The sequence below is a fragment of the Pseudorasbora parva genome, chromosome 6 (assembly GCF_024679245.1).
Source record: "Pseudorasbora parva isolate DD20220531a chromosome 6, ASM2467924v1, whole genome shotgun sequence".
In the NCBI taxonomy this organism is placed as follows: domain Eukaryota; kingdom Metazoa; phylum Chordata; class Actinopteri; order Cypriniformes; family Gobionidae; genus Pseudorasbora; species Pseudorasbora parva.
Window position 1 is genome coordinate 45880960 of NC_090177.1, and position 21563 is coordinate 45902522.

General features: G+C 40.6%; 1 protein-coding gene and 1 long non-coding RNA gene across 2 annotated transcripts; one reads left to right on the forward strand and one right to left on the reverse strand.

The window, feature by feature from the left end:
• Positions 1 to 808: 808 nt before the first annotated feature.
• Positions 809 to 2489, reverse strand: LOC137079441 (uncharacterized). The gene is made up of 3 exons (XR_010905516.1): positions 2147 to 2489; positions 1124 to 1206; positions 809 to 1032 (listed from the first exon to the last, which is right to left on the reverse strand). It is a non-coding gene; the product is annotated as an uncharacterized lncRNA (long non-coding RNA).
• Positions 2490 to 14581: 12092 nt separating this feature from the next.
• LOC137079442 (serine/threonine-protein kinase pim-3-like) lies at positions 14582 to 20436 on the forward strand. Its single transcript, XM_067447397.1, has 6 exons — positions 14582 to 14668; positions 14787 to 14837; positions 14939 to 15317; positions 15459 to 15635; positions 17945 to 18033; positions 19779 to 20436. The coding sequence occupies exons 1-6, from the start codon at positions 14606 to 14608 to the stop codon at positions 19788 to 19790; spliced, it is 771 nt and encodes a 256-aa protein (XP_067303498.1). The 5' UTR covers positions 14582 to 14605; the 3' UTR covers positions 19791 to 20436.
• Positions 20437 to 21563: the final 1127 nt, after the last annotated feature.

The following is a 21563-nucleotide window of genomic DNA, read 5'->3' on the forward strand; positions in this document are numbered from 1 at the left end:
CGGCCCTCACGGAAGAGGCAGTTTTCTGGCCTCATGACGCAGCATAATGCAATTGCAAACAAACCACAGTAATTATAATTTGCTATAATTTTAATGCTACAATTTGATTGAGGTTGGACCGCTGAATAAATGACCATAAACTGATCTTCCACTGGCTTAAGCAACCATGACAAAGTTTGCTCATCTTTACTGTGCAGAACTGTGGAAAGACTATCATATATACACATTTGATTGTTCTTGCAAAACAAGTTGCTTGCAGTTACCCAGTGGTTTCCACTTGTGTTTATTATTTGTATAAATGGGCTGCCTGGAGTACCCACAATGCCGCCATTGTGTAACACACTGTATAAAAGACATGACTGAAAACCATCCATGTTTGGGTATTCACTTGCAAGCAAGATGCAAAATCAATCTCATCACAGCTAAGCTGTTAAACTCCTGTTTTCTTGAGTCAGCGCTCCTTAAATGTTCCTGAGGAACAAAAATAATTTTATTATGGATGGATGGATGGTTGGATGGATAGATGGATGGATAGATAGATAGATAGATAGATAGATAGATAGATAGATAGATAGATAGATAGATAGATAGATAGATAGATAGATAGATAGATAGATAGATAGATAGATAGATAGATAGATAGATTTGACCGCAGCCTAAGCAATTCACATCACAAACAAATCTTCATTCATAGTGTTATAAAAAAGCAAAATAATTTTTCAGTATTATAAAGTATAATAAAAATATAGTATATAGTCGATTATATTTTTATTTTTACAAATGAAAGGAAAAATGAAGTGTAATTTATATGACACTACAGTACCACTTTGGCTGTCTTGAATGGGAAATACTTCTTTATTGGTGAAACATAGATGCCTTTCTTGGATGTCTTCCTTTCTCTCCAGCGTTCAACATTTATCCCGTATGTCTTAAATAAAGGCAGATTCATTGGAAGGATTACTTAGGTACTGTAAGACGATCCCATTGGCTTTTCTCCATTATACCCTGTGTTCTGTTGTCCTCCGTGTAGTTCTACATTATTGCATAAAATAATTACTGAAAGTTAAACATGTAATATTGAACTAGTTATACAGTTAATGTGTAAGACATTATCAAACATTACCTGTGCAGCTGACTGACTGCAACGCATAAAAGTCTTGGACAAAAATGTGTAGGCTGGTCCTTTTCCATGGCGGCCAAGATCACCTATATTAAAGTAACAAATTTAGACCTTTAAAAATGGATTATGATGAATACACAACAAATTATTAACCACAGTGAACACATCGTAATTAATCAAATATGCCATATAATATTTCCTTTCACTACATTAAGGTTAATATGTCAATTTAAAGCTACACTGTGTAACTTTTTTACTTTATTCTTAGCTAAAATCACTTAGTTCTTTCAAAATTATATGTGCTCATTAATGTATATTTACTTCTTTCAAGTAATAATGCATTCTCGTAATTTTATAATATACCATTGAAAACACACACGTGTTGAGGGTTCGGATGGCGGTCGCCATGTTGCTCCTCCATCTTGAAAGTACATTTGACAAGGAGGGACATACCCGTAAATTCAAGCTTCGCCTTTCGCGTTTTTACACTCGATGGCACCGTGTCGAATGTGAAGAGGAGGATTGCTTGAGGCTGCTATATGATGATGGAGGATCACTTAGTGTTGTAGTACTCGAGATTGGTCTTGGTCTCGAGACCACTTTTTAAAGGTCTTGGTCTCGAGACCACTTTTTAAAGGTCTTGGTCTCGTCTCGGTATCGACCGCATTTTTACTCGGTCTCGTCTCGGTCTCGGGCGAAGATGACTCGGGATTTTGTCTCAAGACCGGTCAAGACCACAGCTGAAGGCATATGAAGAGCAGAGAACTCCACCCTGCGCGCTCTCTCTCTGTCTTCAAAATAAGCACATACGCTCTCCCTGATACTTCACATATTAAGCTAAATCAAAAGTTCAGAAAAACGAATCCATGTTGAACGTTGCGCGTTCGGACAACTGTTTTCAAGTACCGCTCGGTGTGAATTGCGCTCAAAAAACGTTTGACCAGCTAAACAGCTGACATAAATCATACATTAAATAAACAGGAAACAATTTCTATCCAGTTATGAAGTGTTTTCAGTGTGACAAACCTTCCGCGATGTTCTGACAGCCGTGATTCACACACAACGGGTCTGCTAATGTCCGATTCACGACCAAATGACTCATTTGAACCGAATCATTTTAACGACGGTAATAAGAACTGATCTGTTCAACAATGAACTGAACGAATCAGTTTAATCATTTACTCAGAACACCTCAGAAATGAGAACACAAGTGTGCTTACCCAATTTAGCAAGAGTGGAGAGTAAGAATTATTAGTTTTAACTATCCACAGTATTTCAGCTTATGTATGTTGAATGTGTAGTAAAATAAATAGTCTAAAATCATTTAGTTTAGACTGGAGTGAGGTGAAAACAGAACAAAACTGTTTGTTAGCTAGCTGATCATTTTATTAAATTGTATATGGCCGAAAATGTGGCTATTTGTAAACTGTTAATGCTATTTCTAATATTGATATGATTATATACCAAAACAATTCAACCTGTTGGAACAAAAGAAACATCAAGATAAGAGATCATACATAATATGAGATATAAACATAAGATAATAAAAATGATTGTTTCGTTGCATTTTAAAAAAAAATGGTGTGTGTGTGGGGGGGGTGGGGGGTCTGTCAGCCACCACCAAAGACCATTTTTGACCCAGGAAAAACCCTGCACATGTGAGATATTTGTTAAATCAAACTGTAGTTAATCAAAAAATGCAAGTACAGGGTTTCTTTTCCTTGTTGTTGCACAATAAAGCTGCACAATAACATTTTCAATTTGTAAATAAAAAATATGTACATATGTAAAATAATTTGCTTAAGCAGCATACTAATGCATATCTGTATGATACATATTCCACCTCCTGTTATTCACATTCATTTAAGACATAATGGACTGTGTCTGAGATTAATACCTCATCCAGATTAGCATTCTTAGGGAACTTTGAGTTTTAAAATGGGAGCGAGTGCTTTTCACAAAACAAAACACAAAGCTCTGTTAGTGTCAGTTTGGTGTTTGTGTCCACCATAGACTGTAAACAATATGGACACGTCGTCTTCAGTGCCTCCCATTGACGGAAAGTTAAGTGTTATTTGCTTATAGAAGAAAAAGATTAATTCCCACAAAGCTGCAGTGCCTTTTGATTATTTGATCAAAACTTCTCTCATGGTACACTTACACACCCACACATACGAGAGAAGTGCCAATCATATGCATATTCCACATTTTATCATAAGTGTGGGGACATGCATTGGTCTCGGTCTTGACTCGGTCTCGGCCCTTCAAAGTCTTGGTCTTGTCTTGGTCTCGGTTTAGGTGGTCTTGACTACAACACTAGGATCACTCTTAAGCCCCTTTCACACTGCACGTCGGACCCGCAATATTCCCGGAGCATTGCCGGGTCACCTTCTGTGTGAAAGCAACACCGTCCCGGGATTGATTACCGAATTCAACCCGGGTCAGGTACCTAGTAATATTGCGGGATATGTATCAGAGTCGCCAAGGAAGCGGAAAAGAGAATTAAGACGGCAACGCGACGGGCAAATCAACAAGACAAAAGTAAATATTGGAGTGGCCTTTCCCAGATGGAAAGAGCTCATGAGGAGCAACGATTTTAAAAAGAACGCCGACGTTGCCTGCTTTCTTCTCGACAGGTAATATTAATTCAGCCTATTTGTGTATATTGGAAGTTTTATTGTTGCTTGGCTAATTATATCATGGTGTGCTGTCCATAACACTAGAACGACGTCTAGGATAGTTTTCCTCACGTCAATGATGAAAAAGTATTGTTTACCTTATAACATAAATCCGTGTACTATGACGGATAACATGAGATTAATATTTTAATTGCATTATAATTAGTTTGCCTTACGCTAGTGATGTCGTACAATATACAGAATAACGACAGCACTGATAAAAGTTACTTTACTAAGATTAGCTTGCATTCGTCTGGGAACCTGATAGCTGATGTTGGCAATGAAATGATAAAAAATAACGAAAACTATTATTCATTTTACATAGATTAATTTGATCATAGATCATTTGGCAAATTAAATAACTGCAAATTATAATAGTTTTCAAAAGTAACCTCATCACTTGAAGCAACACTCACCGAAGAGGTCGAACTGGAAGCCATGACTAAATCGGCCACCGTAGGAGTTGAAACGAAATCGAAATTGAGAGGAACAGAAACTATTATTCACTGGATGGTCATATACCGTTTCACCACTAGATGGGGGAAAATATCACACAGTGGAGCTTTAAAGGGTTAGTTCACCCAAAAAAATGAAATTGATGTCATTAAAGGGGGGATTAAATCTCATGTCAATCTTGAGTACCTATAGAGTAGTATTGCATCCTTCATATCTCTGAAAAATCTTTAGTTTTATTATATTTATAAAAGAAATATGGGCTGTACCGAGTCTTTCCGGAAAAAACCGAGCGCCTGGAGGCGTATCGTGTGGGCGGAGCTAAAGAATGACGAGCGCAAAGCGGTGACGTCCTCAAGCGTGGAGAAACCCATGGCTATGGATCTCAGCTAATAGATATATGATCCAGAATCAGATCCGGAGGCTGAAATAAATTAAACAGGAGAAACAGCAGCAGCAGGACGTCCGTCTCTGTGGTATGGACTGTATTTAGTGGCCTGTCAACATTTGTGTGTGTTTACTCGCAGTTTATGAGGACATGATTCGGTTTATGGACTATTGTGTGCGACTAAACCTTAGCAGTAGCAAGCAAAACGGTTTTGCACGTCAGACTAGTGTAACGTTATACAGAACAACAATGGAGTAACCGTTAGCGCATTTGAATGATGAAGCACGCGATCGTGTCGTTTACTGATGTTTACTCACGCGACGATAGCCGACAGCACAGACATCTGAAGCAGTTTTACTCACCGACTGCTTCCAAAGCAGGACCGAACCTTTATCGTTTGAGACGTTGCCACTTTGCGACGCGACTGAAGCGTTGCTGTGAAGCTTCCCGTCATTTCTGCGTTCAATTCGGTTCAAATGCAGCGCTGCCTTCCCGGAATGCTGTGCTGAAGCGTTGAAGTCGCTCGACGTCACCCATAGGAATAAAGTGGACCGCGGCGCGCGACATAATCTGCACCTGAGAGCAGTGTTTACGGGCGTGCATTTCCTCTCTCTCGCTCTAGTCACGCGCGCGCACCCTACAGTGAGAAGAGCCCGTACGGCCCATACAAGGACCTTCCGCTCTATTAACGTCAATGACTCAATATCACACAGTGTAGCTTTAAAGTGTTAGTTCACCCAAAAAATTAAATTGATGTCATGAACTCCTCACCCTAATGTCGTTCCTCACCCGTAAGACCTCTGTTCATCTTCAGAACACAGTTTAAGATATTTTATATTTAGTCCCAGAGAATATGCAGTCTATGTAGACTTTAAAACATCATCAAAGTAGTCCATATGAGACATCAGTGGGTTAATTAGAGTCTCTTGAAGCATCCAAAATACATTTGGGTCCAAAAATAACAAAAACTACGACTTTACTCAGCATTGTCTTCTCTTCTACGTTTGTTTTCAAACCTCAAATAAAGATTCAAACGGCCATGAATCAGTGAACCGATTAATGATTCGGATCGCCAATGTCACGTGATTTCAGCAGTTTGACTCAATATAAAATATCTTAAACTGTGTTCTGAAGATGAACAGAGGTCTTACGGGTGAGGAACGACATTAGGGTGAGTCAATAACCCATTGACTTATGTCCTGATCAGTGCCCTGACTACTGAACCAGGGAGCTGATTGAGACACACGAGAGCCAATGGCATTTTTACAATCAAAGCTGACGTAATGACGCAATTGGTCATGAGACATACGACACCCAATGCTGTCAAAGCTGACCTGATGTTTCTTCCTGTGGCAATATTTGAAATGTATTATTAATCTTTGGCGGATGGACTCGACGTTCTTCTGACCGCTTTTGGGGATTATCTTCACACAAATCAATCATTTTGCCTCGGAACATTTGGGATATTTGTACTTTCTGAATAAATTGTGCCTGCAGGCGTATCTGCCTGTTATTTCCTGTTTTTATAATACACAAATGGGTAGATTTAGGGAAGAGTTTGAGTTACCTGTTCAAAATGTGTCTGAATACAGTATTGTTCAAAATAATAGCAGTACAATGTGACTAACCAGAATAATCAAGGTTTTTCGTATATTTTTTTATTGCTACGTGGCAAACAAGTTACCAGTAGGTTCAGTAGATTCTCAGAAAACAAACAAGACCCAGCATTCATGATATGCACGCTCTTAAGGCTGTGCAATTGGGCAATTAGTTGAAAGGGGTGTGTTCAAAAAAATAGCAGTGTGGCATTCAATCACTGAGGTCATCAATTTTGTGAAGAAACAGGTGTGAATCAGGTGGCCCCTATTTAAGGATGAAGCCAACACTTGTTGAACATGCATTTGAAAGCTGAGGAAAATGGGTCGCTCAAGACATTGTTCAGAAGAACAGCGTACTTTGATTAAAAAGTTGATTAGAGAGGGGAAAACCTATAAAGAGGTGCAAAAAATGATAGGCTGTTCAGCTAAAATGATCTCCAATGCCTTAAAATGGAGAGCAAAACCAGAGAGACGTGGAAGAAAACGGAAGACAACCATCAAAATGGATAGAAGAATAACCAGAATGGCAAAGGCTCAGCCAATGATCACCTCCAGGATGATCAAAGACAGTCTGGAGTTACCTGTAAGTACTGTGACAGTTAGAAGACGTCTGTGTGAAGCTAATCTATTTTCAAGAATCCCCCGCAAAGTCCCTCTGTTAAAAAAAAGGCATGTGCAGAAGAGGTTACAATTTGCCAAAGAACACATCAACTGGCCTAAAGAGAAATGGAGGAACATTTTGTGGACTGATGAGAGTAAAATTGTTCTTTTTGGGTCCAAGGGCCACAGGCAGTTTGTGAGACGACCCCCAAACTCTGAATTCAAGCCACAGTACACAGTGAAGACAGTGAAGCATGGAGGTGCAAGCATCATGATATGGGCATGTTTCTCCTACTATGGTGTTGGGCCTATTTATCGCATACCAGGGATCATGGATCAGTTTGCATATGTTAAAATACTTGAAGAGGTCATGTTGCCCTATGCTGAAGAGGACATGCCCTTGAAACGGTTGTTTCAACAAGACAATGACCCAAAACACACTAGTAAACGGGCAAAGTCTTGGTTCCAAACCAACAAAATTAATGTTATGGAGTGGCCAGCCCAATCTCCAGACCTTAATCCAATTGAGAACTTGTGGGGTGATATCAAAAATGCTGTTTCTGAAGCAAAACCAAGAAATGTGAATGAATTGTGGAATGTTGTTAAAGAATCATGGAGTGGAATAACAGCTGAGAGGTGCCACAAGTTGGTTGACTCCATGCCACACAGATGTCAAGCAGTTTTAAAAAACTGTGGTCATACAACTAAATATTAGTTTAGTGATTCACAGGATTGCTAAATCCCAGAACAAAAAAATGTTTGTACAAAATAGTTTTGAGTTTGTACAGTCAAAGGTAGACACTGCTATTTTTTTGAACACACCCCTTTCAACTAATTGCCCAATTGCACAGCCTTAAGAGCGTGCATATCATGAATGCTGGGTCTTGTTTGTTTTCTGACAATCTACTGAACCTACTGGTAACTTGTTTGCCACGTAGCAATAAAAAATATACTAAAAACCTTGATTATTCTGGTTAGTCACATTGTACTGCTATTATTTTGAACAATACTGTATGTGTGCGTGTGTGTCCACAAGGTAAATGGATTGATAAACCTACTAAATTATGTTTTTTTGAAGATGTAAAAATGCTGAATGTTTCTTGTGATAGGTAGGTTTAGGCACAGGGGAAGACTGTGTGTGTGTGTGTGTTGGGTAGGTTTAGGGGTCGCGGCACTGTAGGGGTAGCCTATCTAGACGCACCCTAGCGGCAGCAAATCTAATCTGCCGCGAGTGTCGTCTAGCAACTCTCAATACCCTTCTGAGCTGTATTCGCCTAACTCTTGCCGGGCCAATCACATCGTGTATAGAGTCGGTGGGCGGGGCCATAATGACGATGGCCGAGTTGCGTTTGCGTGCTTCTAGTAAACACAGAAACTGGCGAACGGCGGTCTTTCGAATCAGCTTTGACCGCGACTCTGGAAGACTTGGAGTTAAGCTTTTCTCTGAGAAAAGAACAAAGAAAGGCTCTGAAGTCATTCTTAAAAAGGGAAGATGTGTTCTGAGTTTAGCCGACCGGATACGGCAAATGTTTAATCTATCAACAAGCTCTGCTTCACCTTCGTTGCTCTGGTTGGTGTAGCGCTATCATATGCTTGCCACATACCCCCATTGAGAGGGGAGAGAGGGGAAAAATAAAGAAGAAAAAAAATAATTATCTGGTCTGGTTCCTAGACACACTGCCGTTCGGCCCTCCAGCCTCCGAGAGGCTCTTCCTCACGGTGCTATGCGATGGCACTGGATGCTTGGTGGACAGCTCGATCCTGGCGGCCGGCGGAGACTCCTCCTACTGAGGGACCCGGCAGCGAGCCCCGCTGCTTGCCACACTCAAGAACAATGCGTAGAGAGCTTCATGGAATGGGTTTCCATGGCTGTGTTCTCTGGAGTGACGAATCACGCTTCTCTGTCTGGCAATCAGATGGATGAGTCTGGGTTTGGCAGTTGCCAGGAGAATGGTTCTTGCCATACTGCGGTGTGCAATGTGTAAAGTTTGGTGGAGGGGGGATTATGGTGTGCAGTTTTTTGTTTTGTTAGTTTTTTAAGAGTTAGGCTTGGTCTAGGGATGGCGAAAACTAAACATTTTCTTGACCGACCACCGAGCCTCATTAGCCGGTTGAAACTGGTTAACCAATTAGTTTAAAATATGCTGCGCTATTTGAAATGACAGCCGCGCCTGCATTTCCCCAACTCTGTCGCATCTCTCTAATGTCTCTCTGTCGCTCTACTCTGCCTGCCGCTCTCACACACACACTGTCCCGGCGACGCCGCCTTCCTTCCACTCACGTCACTTTTTAAAAATCCTCTACAGCGTGTAATATGAGCCCCGCAAACGCAGTGCCGAGGAGCTTGTTTGTAATCGGAGGACAAATGGCTCCTTAATTTCTAAATGTTTTGGGTACAAGGTGATCGTGTTGAAAATAAAGGCATTTGTCTAGCTTAAGACGCTCATTTGAAACATTGCTACGGCTTATTTAAGAAAATTACAGCTCCGAAGAGACGCCACTTTAGTTCGAGGTAGTGCTAACAATAATAAAGAAAGATGACGATCAACACCTTATGTGTTACCACTGAAATGTAGATGTAATATATTTCCAAATGTAAGCCCATCTTATGCGGAATGACGCTTCATACTGTCGTCTGCCCTGGCTCTAACCTCGAGTGTTTTAGTCTGTTTACTTTTCGCAAACCTTGTGAGCGCGCAAACCCAAACGCTGTGACCTCGCGCCAAATGTTTTTATTTGTTTATTAAGTACAAACAAATAACCTGGCACCACATGTGCCAAATGATGGCGACGGCCGTGCGCCACGGCAGTCTGGCAGGTCATGCTGGAGCGCACGCAAACAACATTGACAAATTTTCCTCCCTACAAAAAAAACCTAGATTGTGTTCTAAATATACACACAAACCCCTTAAACTAGCCTACATAGTTCAAAGATTATTTGTTTTAAACTGTGTTTGCACTACTGCTACTATCCGTGCGAAGTTGCCATTCAGGCCAACAACAACAACGACAACAATCTGGCTGTGAACGCGACGATCGTCGTGGCTACAATCTCAATCCATGGAGCCAAGATGTAGTTTATGCCAAAATTCGAAACAATGGTCGTGCTACCCAACCTCCAACCTGGACAAATACTCGAGTAGCTGAGAACTGGAAACAACCACACCGAAAAATCATCTACCTGATGGCAATACTCCTGCTAGCTGGTGATATTCATTTGATGTAATTTGTGTTTCTTGTGTTCCAGGTGCCGTGGGTCTGGAGCAGGAGGGCTATTTGCTCTTTTGGTGGTGGGTCCTGTCTGAGACACCGAGCATGGTTTACAACCTAGAGTGGTTGACCCTTGGTTGCAGTGAGTGTGCGCGTGTGTGAAGTGTGGTGCACGTGTGTGTGCTTCCTGACCATCGTCGACTCTAGCGACGCGTGGCACTAGCTCGCCCTGCTTCCGGTAACCACGAGCCCTGTGAGTTCTCGTCAGTGTCACTCTTGTGGTGTGTCTGTGCCAGCAGTGATTCGCCTTTTTGGATGTTCACGATACAAGTTATTCACTCTAACATTTTTATCCTGGCTTAATAAAGATTTTTTTGTAACTCCACGTCTCTGTCAACGGGGAAATTACTTATTAGGATATTCCCCTGGTTTAGTGACCAGGGTGGTGTAGTCAGCTCTCTTTTCTCTTTCTCTTCTCTCTCCTTTTCCACACCGAATGTCACACTGGCTTTTGCTTGTGTAAAGTTAGCACTCCTGTAAAGGAGTAACGTTACGTTTGTGAATAAACAATCAGACGCAATGCTTCTCATTCATGTTTTTTACTGAGAATGAATTTGTGGCAATAAATGAACAATTATTACACACAACAATGTATGAACTCTCTTATTCATATAATTGTATACACAATAACTGCATGGGCTCTCCTAGTGTACTTCCCCTTTAAATCTGCATCCCAAGTTCACTGTGAATAAATGAGTATGCCTACACTTAAAGTAGTGCACATCCTATACTAAAACATCTACACTCTTTATATTCACATGACCACATCTCATACAAAACACACACAATACTGATCCAGAAACCCTCTCCCGCTTCAATTCGACTGATTTAAACCACATTAATTACCAGAGTTGACAGCAAGATTTAAAAGGCATTAAATATAATACAAAAACATCAAATAAAACAAGATTAATTAAATAATCATTAAAAAGTAAAATAATGATTAAAAGAGTAAAAACATGACATATATAAAATAAAGTGCAATCAGTAGTGCAGTGCTCATTCAGTTAATTCACAGATAAACAGATTTTTGTGGCTACTGTTGGAGCACATCTGCGGCCTCATTTATAACCATTGCTCAGGCACAAAACAGGCACTGTAGACTTTGAAGTAAACGCCCACAGTTAGGATAGGATGAGATTTGGGTATTTAATGAGCTTCTGCTCCCCTGTCAGTTCACATGAGGGAGGGATTGTTTTGAGAGCAGAAACCAGAATGATTCTCTCACAGAGCTCGCAAAATGTCTATCAAACAAACGCAATGATTTATCTCTCATCCGCCCGTGACTGATAGGAATATTGTTTTTGTATAACTCGGCCCGCCCAATCAGTGGATATAAGCACGAGAACCGCACACACGCGCGCCCTTCAAGTATCAAGTCAAGAGAGTGATCAGCGCAGACCAAGAAAGGAATGTTATTTCACTATTAAAGATTCTCCAGCCTGCCGACAGACTTACATTTTGGTAGCCCGTCTAGAAAACACAAAGCCCCGGGACGTTAGCGTTGCGAGCCCTGGTCCATACATGTCCGAGTCTGATCCCGAATCGCAATGAGCCAAAAAATAAAGGTTTCTTTTGCCTTTGACAGTGTGCTAAGGTAAGTTCTGTTAGACACGTACACGTAATCAAAACGATCTGTAACAATGCAATACTATCACATATATAAAACATGTTTTACTCACATAAGTGTGCTGCACCATTCCTGCCAGATCCAATATAGAAGGCATATTATATCCAATATATGTCTGCAAATTAGACATGTGCCGGTAAACGTTAATACGATATATCACAATAATGCACAAAGTGACATAATGACACATAGAGGAAAAGCACCATGCTCGAATATCCTGCGGAAAGCAACCAGTACCGCTCCAATCATAACGCATCACTACAAGCTTACCGTTGGGAATCAGGCTAAGGCAAGGGGATCGTTTTGAACACCAGCTGGTTATGTACTTGCTCAAAATTTGATTTTATATTTTTTTTAACCAACAAAAGTTATGGACTGCAGCTTTAACTAATCTATAGGTTATAATATAATTTGTAGCTGTTAAGCAACTATAAACATAACCTGCATAGTGTTTTAATATTCCACTTGACCAGAAATGTCACAAATTACATTTTGACAAATTGTGTATGGTTATACTCTTTATTAGAAAATCTTCAATAAATAAATAAATACTTAAATTATATAAATAAAATAAAACCTAAACTATTACTTTTTTTAATAATAGTGGTCTATGAATGTGTTTTTAGATTGGTTAGGCTGTGGAATTAATTTAGATTTGTAGAGTAAAATGTTGTTTTTATTGTGTAGTGAAAGTTAAGCGAGGCCCTTGAGGCAAGACGTCTTAAGTAGAAACATTTCCTAAATATACCTAAGAAATATAAATTGAAGCAAGGAAAGGAAATAAGCATTTTCTCAGATGTCACGCGCTTTCGAAAAATGCGCCTCGGAATGCGCGATGGCGTCATAAAGAAGCGGAACGTTGAACAAAGTCGCGCGAGTGAAACCTGCAAACTTTACCGTCAGTTTTCTCAGTCTGCTTCTCTTTGCTTCTTCTCTGAAGTTTATATGATAGAGTTACCCAAGTGGACAACTGTTATCATGGCACTGAAGAGAAAGCGTAGTTCTAGCGCTCAGGTGAACGAGTACGACTCCCACCAGAGCACATTCTCAACATCCAGCACCGATGCGGCGGAAAACCATCAGCCCGTTAGTGCGGGCGAGGAAAACGAGATGCCAATGAGGAAGATGAGAAGGACGGACAGTTTTGTGAAGCTGAACTACCGTGACTGGAGCAGCAGCTCAGACCAGATTACTAGAGCTGAGGGTAAATCAAATGACCATTGGAGAATATCATTGAAATATCATTACCATACGTTACAAATCCATCACAAATTAAATCGAAATACAACTGAAGTTTGATCAAGCCAGTGATCAGATTTGGCATAAATATTTTATTTTGAATCTCCCCTTAACATGAGAATGCAATGTTTAATAATCATTGGGCTATTATTTATTGTAAAATGCCTTTGTTTGGTATTCTGCTTTAGATTCTCTTCAGGACAGTGCCTGTGCTCATCATGGTCCTCCTCGGGATCCTCTAGCCAGTGGTCTTGAAGTCTTTCCTCCTGCAGATCATCATGGTCAAGCCCCTTCTGCAGTTTACCTTAAATGGTTTGAGGTATATTTGACCACAAAAAGCTACAAATTAGCATGAATGTTAATTAATATTTGGAAGATTTTGACACATTTTTGTGCATCTGTTTGATATGTTCTTTGTTTCTTGTGATATGGGAAGAAATCCAAGTCAAATGTCTTCTGTGTGTTATATGATCAGTCTGTTAGTGAGGAAAGTGATAGTCAGGAGAGACAGTGGAGGAAGTACAGCTCTGTAGAGCTGCGCTCTCTTCACTGGATCAGCAGCTCAGGTCAGGGTCAGACCACTGCAGACATTAGTGAGAGACACGCTGAGGGTAAATCCAATGACCAGTTGTTTTCTGTTTATCACAGCTCTGTACATCATAAAGTCTACATCATTTTCAGCTAGATATAAGTATACATTAATGGAAACCTAGTGTCATTCATTAGAAATATGACATTTGATGAAAACTCAGAAGATTCGATCCAGGCCATGATCAGATTTTTATTCCAGGACATGTCATATATCTTTAAACACAGATGAAACCAAGCGGACATCTTTTACCATCGGCCAAAAAAGAAAACAAAGTTCTCAAAGTGGCACGTCCTCAACATCCAGCACCGATGTGGCTGAAAACCATCAGCCTGCCAGTGATGGTGAGGAAAATGAGATGCCAGTGAGAAAGAGGAGGAGGATGGATAGTTTTGAGAAGCTGCCGTCTCTTCACTGGAACTGGAGCAGCAGCTCAGACCAAGATAACACTGCGATATATGAGAGACACACTGAGGGTAAATCATATGACCATTTCTAAATGTGTAGGCTAACTGTTTTCTGTCTACTAGAGCATCATAATGTCCAGGTTTAAATCAGTATCCATCAGTGGGAACGTCGTTCATTAATTTCTGTTCCATGGGATGAAGTGGACATGTTATAAAGTCATGATCAGATTGTTTTTATCAAGGACATTTCTTATATATGAACAGATAAAACATCGAAGAACGTTTATTTTTTAAACATTCCTGAAGAATCACCATGATATAACTATGCAGTGTTTAATTATTATTTGTCTGATATTCCCCGCTTTAGATCAGAGTTCTCTACAGGACAGTGCCTGTGCTCATCATGGTCCTCAGGACTCTCTCTCCAGTGGTCTTGAAGTCCTTCCTCCTGCAGATCAGCAGGTTGAAACCCTTCCAGTCAGTCCAGCACCAGGTCACAACAGCAGAGTGGACGGGACACCGGAGGGTGAGTTTATGGCCATAACCTCAAACATTACACTCACTTCTCTCCAATCATCTAAAACGATTCCTCTTTTAACAGACAACATTTTGAGCCGGTATGAAATCGGCAGAATGCTTGGTGAGGGAGGATACGGCTCTGTGTTTGAGGGAAAACGCTTGGAGGATGGCCTTGAGGTATTGTCATTTCCTTATTAGCAATCAAATAGTTTTGTCTCACTATATCCAGTTGAAGTCCTTTTTAATGTATATTTTATACTATTTACTGCACTTGACACTTTTTTTGGTTGATCAGGTGGCAGTGAAAATTGCCAGAAAGCCAAAGGACATGAAATACATCCACATTGTAAGTATGCTACACTCGCTACGCTGTTTTCCCACGGTCTTCAAATTAAAATGTGTTGACATAACGATAACACCGTCATATAACAATGATCTTTCCTTCAGGCTGGTCATCCCGCACCGCTCCCATTAGAGGTCGGCCTGTTAATCCTCGTTAATAATGGCCCCAAAGTTCCAGAGATCATTGAGCTGCTGGACTGGCAGGACCAGCCTGACCAGTATATCCTGGTCTTGGAGCGTCCCTCACCCTGCAAAGATCTGTGGGATTTTCTCAACTTTCACGATGGCACCCTCAACGAGGACACGGCGCGGTTTATCATGACGCAGACAACAATGGCTGCTCACGTGTGCTGTCGCCGTGGAGTTTTTCACCGGGACATTAAGTTGGAGAACCTGCTGATCAACACAGAAACATATGAGGTCAAACTGATTGACTTTGGATGTGGGGATCTCCTGCAGGAATCTGGCTATGAAAAATTCAGAGGTATGTATTAATCAGACCTGTAGTTTGGGACTTAAGTTCTAGTGACAAGCTAAATTGGTGGCACAACATCTCAGCATTGTTTAAAATGAAATAACATCAGTCATTGGTGTTTCAAGCTTCAGACAAATCTCTTTCCTACAGGCACTGTAGACTACCGCCCACCTGAGTACCGCACAGAGGGAAAGTATCACGGGAAACCAGCTACTGTGTGGTCTCTAGGAGTGCTCTTATTCCTGTTGGTGTGTGGACGCTTCCCAGAACGCAGAGACAGACGAATGATTGATGACAACACCTGGTCTATGCCTGGCTTATCAAACGGTAAGAAGCCATACATCACAACAAAGAAGACCAAAATCATACAAAACAAACTGAGGAAAAAGTAACACATAAGGCCCGATCACACAGAATGCGTTTTGCAGCGAGAGGCGCCTTTTTTGAATGGATTTCGGTTGGCAGAGTGTTATGCGCGCTGCTTATGCGCCCTGGGCGCCTCGCGTTTTAACCGCTTGCTGCGCCTCGCGTTTTTGAAGGAGAGCTCCGAGCGCATGAAGTTGAAAAAAGTCAACTCTGAGCGGAAAAGCGCCCGATGTCATCGCGTTTATTTTCTTTTGTCCAATCGAATGAATGGAGAGGCGGGCCTTCCGTTGTGTTGACCGTTTTGATTTGACTGACAGTACAGGTGATTCGGGGGTTGCCTAGAAACATAAAAACCTGCAGCGCACTTCTCTTTTCTGAATGAAAAACACTTACCAAACAGGGAGTGCACTGCGCCTTTCGAACATTAAAAAAGCGTTCTGTGTGAGCTTGATTTCGATTTAAAAAGATGAAACCGTAATAAAATAACAAATTAACAGATTACAAACAATAGCAAAAATAAATACAATAGAATAAAATATACAAATGAAATAAGACTGCTTTATTTTTTCAGGTATGTCTAACATTCAGGTAAGAAACTTTTAAACTTATAAAGAAAGAAAAAAAGACATTTAAAGTAATTAAATTTAAAATAACATTGGATAACGTTCATTGTAAAACATTAAAAAGCCTCCAGATGAAACCATTAAAGTTACACAAGTTGATCAGTCAGAGCAGTGTGATCATTAGTCTATTTGTAGTTTGATTAACAAATAAGTGCTGTCCTTTAAGACCTAACTTGGATCCTAATCACTGTTCCTGTTACTCCTTCTTCCTGAACTGTCTACGTTAATACTCTTCAAGATGTGGACTGAGAAAGTTTTTGAGTGTATTTGACCAAGCTCTGAAAAAAAAGCAAATGTTTGCACCTGTATGTCAGAGGCGGCTTTATTAATAGTATGTGTGTGTGCTTCAGATGTGAGCGTGAAATCCGCGGGGATTAGTAGAATTATGTGACGGATCTCACATACACACTAACACGCTGTCATGGGGAAAAATCCATTAGAGCGCGCGTTCGCCGTGCTCAGAGGGTTAACTGGGCTGAATGAGAATATGCCGGTGCGTGTCAACTCGTTGCTGGTCGGAGAGGAGAGTGCAGCTAAACTGAGTATCATTTCCTTTCAGATATTTCTGTATCGTTACACATCGAAACAAGGATATATTTGACAACATTAGTTGCACTGTGCCGACCCAGGCTTTTTAAGGGTCGGTTCACACTAGTAGTTTGGTTCGTTTGGTCCGGACAAAAAAACAAAACATATAGTCCTGGTCCGCTTAGCGTTCACACTGCATTTTTAACAGCGACCTTAAAGTTACCAAACCAAAGGCATAGGGAGACGCTCACAACCTGATTGGTTGGCTTACATGACGTAGGAGCTGCTTACCGAACATTCAAAACAACGCTGTGTGCTGATTACACACGATCATTTTATGCGTGTACATATGGCATTATTTTTACCCGCTGAGAACTCAAGAAGAGCTCATAAAATGTTCAAAACAGCAGCAGGATTTCCTCCGTTGTGCAGAAAAGAGACAGCCGTCTCTAATGCAAAAGAGACGGTGCAGTTCTGTCGTCTGTGCCGTCAAATGGGCAACACAGGTCCTTTGATGAGAAGAACCAGGTAACCTCGTTGCTCCACGTCTGCCCTCTAACGTTAACGTTCCTCATTTCGGATACACCGATCTTTCTGCGTCGTCAAATCAGCTGACTATGCGTCTCATCTTGTGACATCACGTCCTGTTTTTGGTTTGTTTACATGTCTTTGGTGCGTGTTGCGTTCATATATCAATCGAACCGCACCAGAGTTCGTTTGGAAGCGGACCGAGACTCATCTTTTTAGCGGTCTCGGTCCGCTTGTTTGGTGCGCACCAGGGTTCGGATGGCAGTGTTCACGTGTGTTCAAATGAACCGCACTAAACAATTAATCGCACCAAACATGACACAAGTGTGAACGCACCCTTAAAGTGAAATAAATCCACACTTTAGAGCGCCACTTTAGCCGGCAAGCACTTCCGGAAATCAGGGGGGCACTATGGAAACCAAAACCAAGTTAGAACCGGCTCTCGATGCCCAACCCTATTCATGACTTGTCTGACGATGTGTGTTTATGCTGAAATATAATAACATAATAGTTTATCTTACTGCTTAATACAAATAAAGCAGGTGTAAAGTTTCCGGTAATAATCCGAATCTCTTCCATCGTTCTGCACAGAATGCTGCCGCCTGATTCGATCCCTCCTGCAGGAAAGCCCAAGACAACGGATTGATTTGGGGGAAATCCTTCAACATGAGTGGTTTAAGGTACTGAGTTTAAGATCAGCTACAAATTATTTGAAAGATATATTCCCTTTTCATTTGAAAGATTATAATTGTAATGTACAGTCTTGTTCAAAATAATAGCAGTACAATGTGACTAACCAGAATAATCAAGGTTTTTAGTATATTTTTTATTGCTACGTGGCAAACAAGTTACCAGTAGGTTCAGTAGATTCTCAGAAAACAAATGAGACCCAGCATTCATGATATGCACGCTCTTAAGGCTGTGCAATTGGGCAATTAGTTGAAAGGGGTGTGTTCAAAAAAATAGCAGTGTCTACCTTTGACTGTACAAACTCAAAACTATTTTGTACAAACATTTTTTTTGTTCTGGGATTTAGCAATCCTGTGAATCACTAAACTAATATTTAGTTGTATGACCACAGTTTTTTAAAACTGCTTGAAATCTGTGTGGCATGGAGTCAACCAACTTGTGGCACCTCTCAGCTGTTATTCCACTCCATGATTCTTTAACAACATTCCACAATTCATTCACATTTCTTGGTTTTGCTTCAGAAACAGCATTTTTGATATCACCCCACAAGTTCTCAATTGGATTAAGGTCTGGAGATTGGGCTGGCCACTCCATAACATTAATTTTGTTGGTTTGGAACCAAGACTTTGCCCGTTTACTAGTGTGTTTTGGGTCATTGTCTTGTTGAAACAACCATTTCAAGGGCATGTCCTCTTCAGCATAGGGCAACATGACCTCTTCAAGTATTTTAACATATGCAAACTGATCCATGATCCCTGGTATGCGATAAATAGGCCCAACACCATAGTAGGAGAAACATGCCCATATCATGATGCTTGCACCTCCATGCTTCACTGTCTTCACTGTGTACTGTGGCTTGAATTCAGAGTTTGGGGGTCGTCTCACAAACTGCCTGTGGCCCTTGGACCCAAAAAGAACAATTTTACTCTCATCAGTCCACAAAATGTTCCTCCATTTCTCTTTAGGCCAGTTGATGTGTTCTTTGGCAAATTGTAACCTCTTCTGCACATGCCTTTTTTTTAACAGAGGGACTTTGCGGGGGATTCTTGAAAATAGATTAGCTTCACACAGACGTCTTCTAACTGTCACAGTACTTACAGGTAACTCCAGACTGTCTTTGATCATCCTGGAGGTGATCATTGGCTGAGCCTTTGCCATTCTGGTTATTCTTCTATCCATTTTGATGGTTGTCTTCCGTTTTCTTCCACGTCTCTCTGGTTTTGCTCTCCATTTTAAGGCATTGGAGATCATTTTAGCTGAACAGCCTATCATTTTTTGCACCTCTTTATAGGTTTTCCCCTCTCTAATCAACTTTTTAATCAAAGTACGCTGTTCTTCTGAACAATGTCTTGAGCGACCCATTTTCTTCAGCTTTCAAATGCATGTTCAACAAGTGTTGGCTTCATCCTTAAATAGGGGCCACCTGATTCACACCTGTTTCTTCACAAAATTGATGACCTCAGTGATTGAATGCCACACTGCTATTTTTTTGAACACACCCCTTTCAACTAATTCAACTAATTGCCCAATTGCACAGCCTTAAGAGCGTGCATATCATGAATGCTGGGTCTCATTTGTTTTCTGAGAATCTACTGAACCTACTGGTAACTTGTTTGCCACGTAGCAATAAAAAAATATACGAAAAACCTTGATTATTCTGGTTAGTCACATTGTACTGCTATTATTTTGAACAAGACTGTATGTAGACTATAACCTTGTAGTGTGTGTTTTTCAGGACACAGAATAAGACATGAAGAGGATTGTCAGAGCTGCATGTCATGTCAGAATTCCTCTCTTTTGGTCGCCCCTGAAGTTCCTGTAAAACCCGCTCTGGATGTCACATTTCCTGTCTTTGTCTGCTTCTTCACTCAGCTTAGCATCTAGCAGGCTGAGTGGTCCCAAAAGGCTTAAAGGCCATCTTTCAATTTATACACAATATCGTATGAAAATGTAAATTTATTTTACAACACCCACGGGCAGAAATTAAGAAAAAAAAGTGCCTGTTCTAAGCTACGCTCCAAAAACCGGCCTTTTCCTAGAGAACGCGTCATATGACGTAACGACAGGCAAACAGGCGCTGCTGCAGCCCTGGCTCTCAGTGTGGGTTTACGGAGTCTGAGAGGTGGAGTTGTCAAAACATCTCTCAAAATGCGTTTTTACGAATGCGAAACCGCAGAAAATCGAACATGTTCCGAATTTTTTTTGATGGACGAAAGTTTCGGAGGCAGCTGTGCAGGTGTGATTGACATAACGTGAGGTCGAATTTATTTTTTGACATGCGTTAATTTGGCATGCGAATTACGGACTCAGTGTGCAAAGGCCTTAAGAGTTGACATTTATCCCAACTGCAACCTCTTCACTGTCTGACTCCATTACGAAGAGACGATGTTTACCGGCCGTTGCGTCACTTAAAAAACTGTTTTAATGCACATTTATGATGAATTTCTTCACGCAAGTCGAGCTCCTTCACTATTTATCTACACGTTCATTCACAGGGGTCTTCAACTTTAAGCAACTTTGTAGCCCTGGTAGCCCCTGGCTCCTCGTTTTGAGGCAGTAACATTTGCATCTAGCAGTATTTGGTGACCACACATGTAAATGCAATGTAGATGGTGTAGTCCGATCAATGATTGAGGGCAAAGTTAATTTTGATAACTTATTTTTATTCAACTTTTTACTGAATGTCTGTTTGCTATTGTACAAATTTCTTATTATTTGTATAATGCCTGTTAATTGTTCATGAAATATTATTGTTCAATAAAGAATATTTTGTATAAATAACATTGGCGTACCTGATCTTGAGAAGTGGTCTGCGTGTTAGTGTTGGGCATTTTTCAGAAGCTTAATATATCTCATAATATGCTCTTTATAATGAACTCTTTTCTACTAATAGCTCTTCATTCTACAGTTCCCAACGCTCTAGTTTGGCTTGTGTTGATGAACGGATGACCAGTAATTTGTGTTATGCATGTTATGTTTTTCTCTATACTATATTGCCAAATGAATTGATACACCCCTCCAAATTTAATTCAGGTGTTCTAATCAATCAATCAATCAATCAATCAATTAACTTTATTTATATCGCACTTTTACAATGACGATTGCTTCAAAGCAGCTTCACAGTGTCAAACAGGACAATACTGCAACAATTTTATTTAATTTATCATATACCAAATGTTGGCAGATCAGTATTATAGTTTATAGAATTAAATAAGACCTAATTCATTGTATTTGTATATTTAGTTGAATAACTTGGATCATAACTTTAGTGTCCCCAACTGAGCAAGCCAAGCCAAAGGCGACCAAAGGAACCAAAACTCATCAGGGCATGAGGGAGAAAATAAACCTTGGGAGAAACCAGACTCAGTCGGGCTCAGTCCAATAATAACAGTGTATGATTATTATTCTGACCGCCTTACAGGTCGGAAATCATATTAGATCGGAATATTAAAGATGTCTGTGTATCACACAAGAGACGGGTTTATTTAAGATTAAGTTTATGATGGGGCGTCGATTACAC

Bases quoted from the DNA above. Each gene is read 5' to 3' on its own strand.
- LOC137079442 (XM_067447397.1), top strand. From the start codon at position 14,606: ATGCTTGGTGAGGGAGGATACGGCTCTGTGTTTGAGGGAAAACGCTTG. The intron at 14,838-14,938 runs GTAAGTATGCTA...TCTTTCCTTCAG, and splicing joins ACATGAAATACATCCACATT to GCTGGTCATCCCGCACCGCT. The intron at 15,636-17,944 runs GTAAGAAGCCAT...CGTTCTGCACAG, and splicing joins TATGCCTGGCTTATCAAACG to AATGCTGCCGCCTGATTCGA.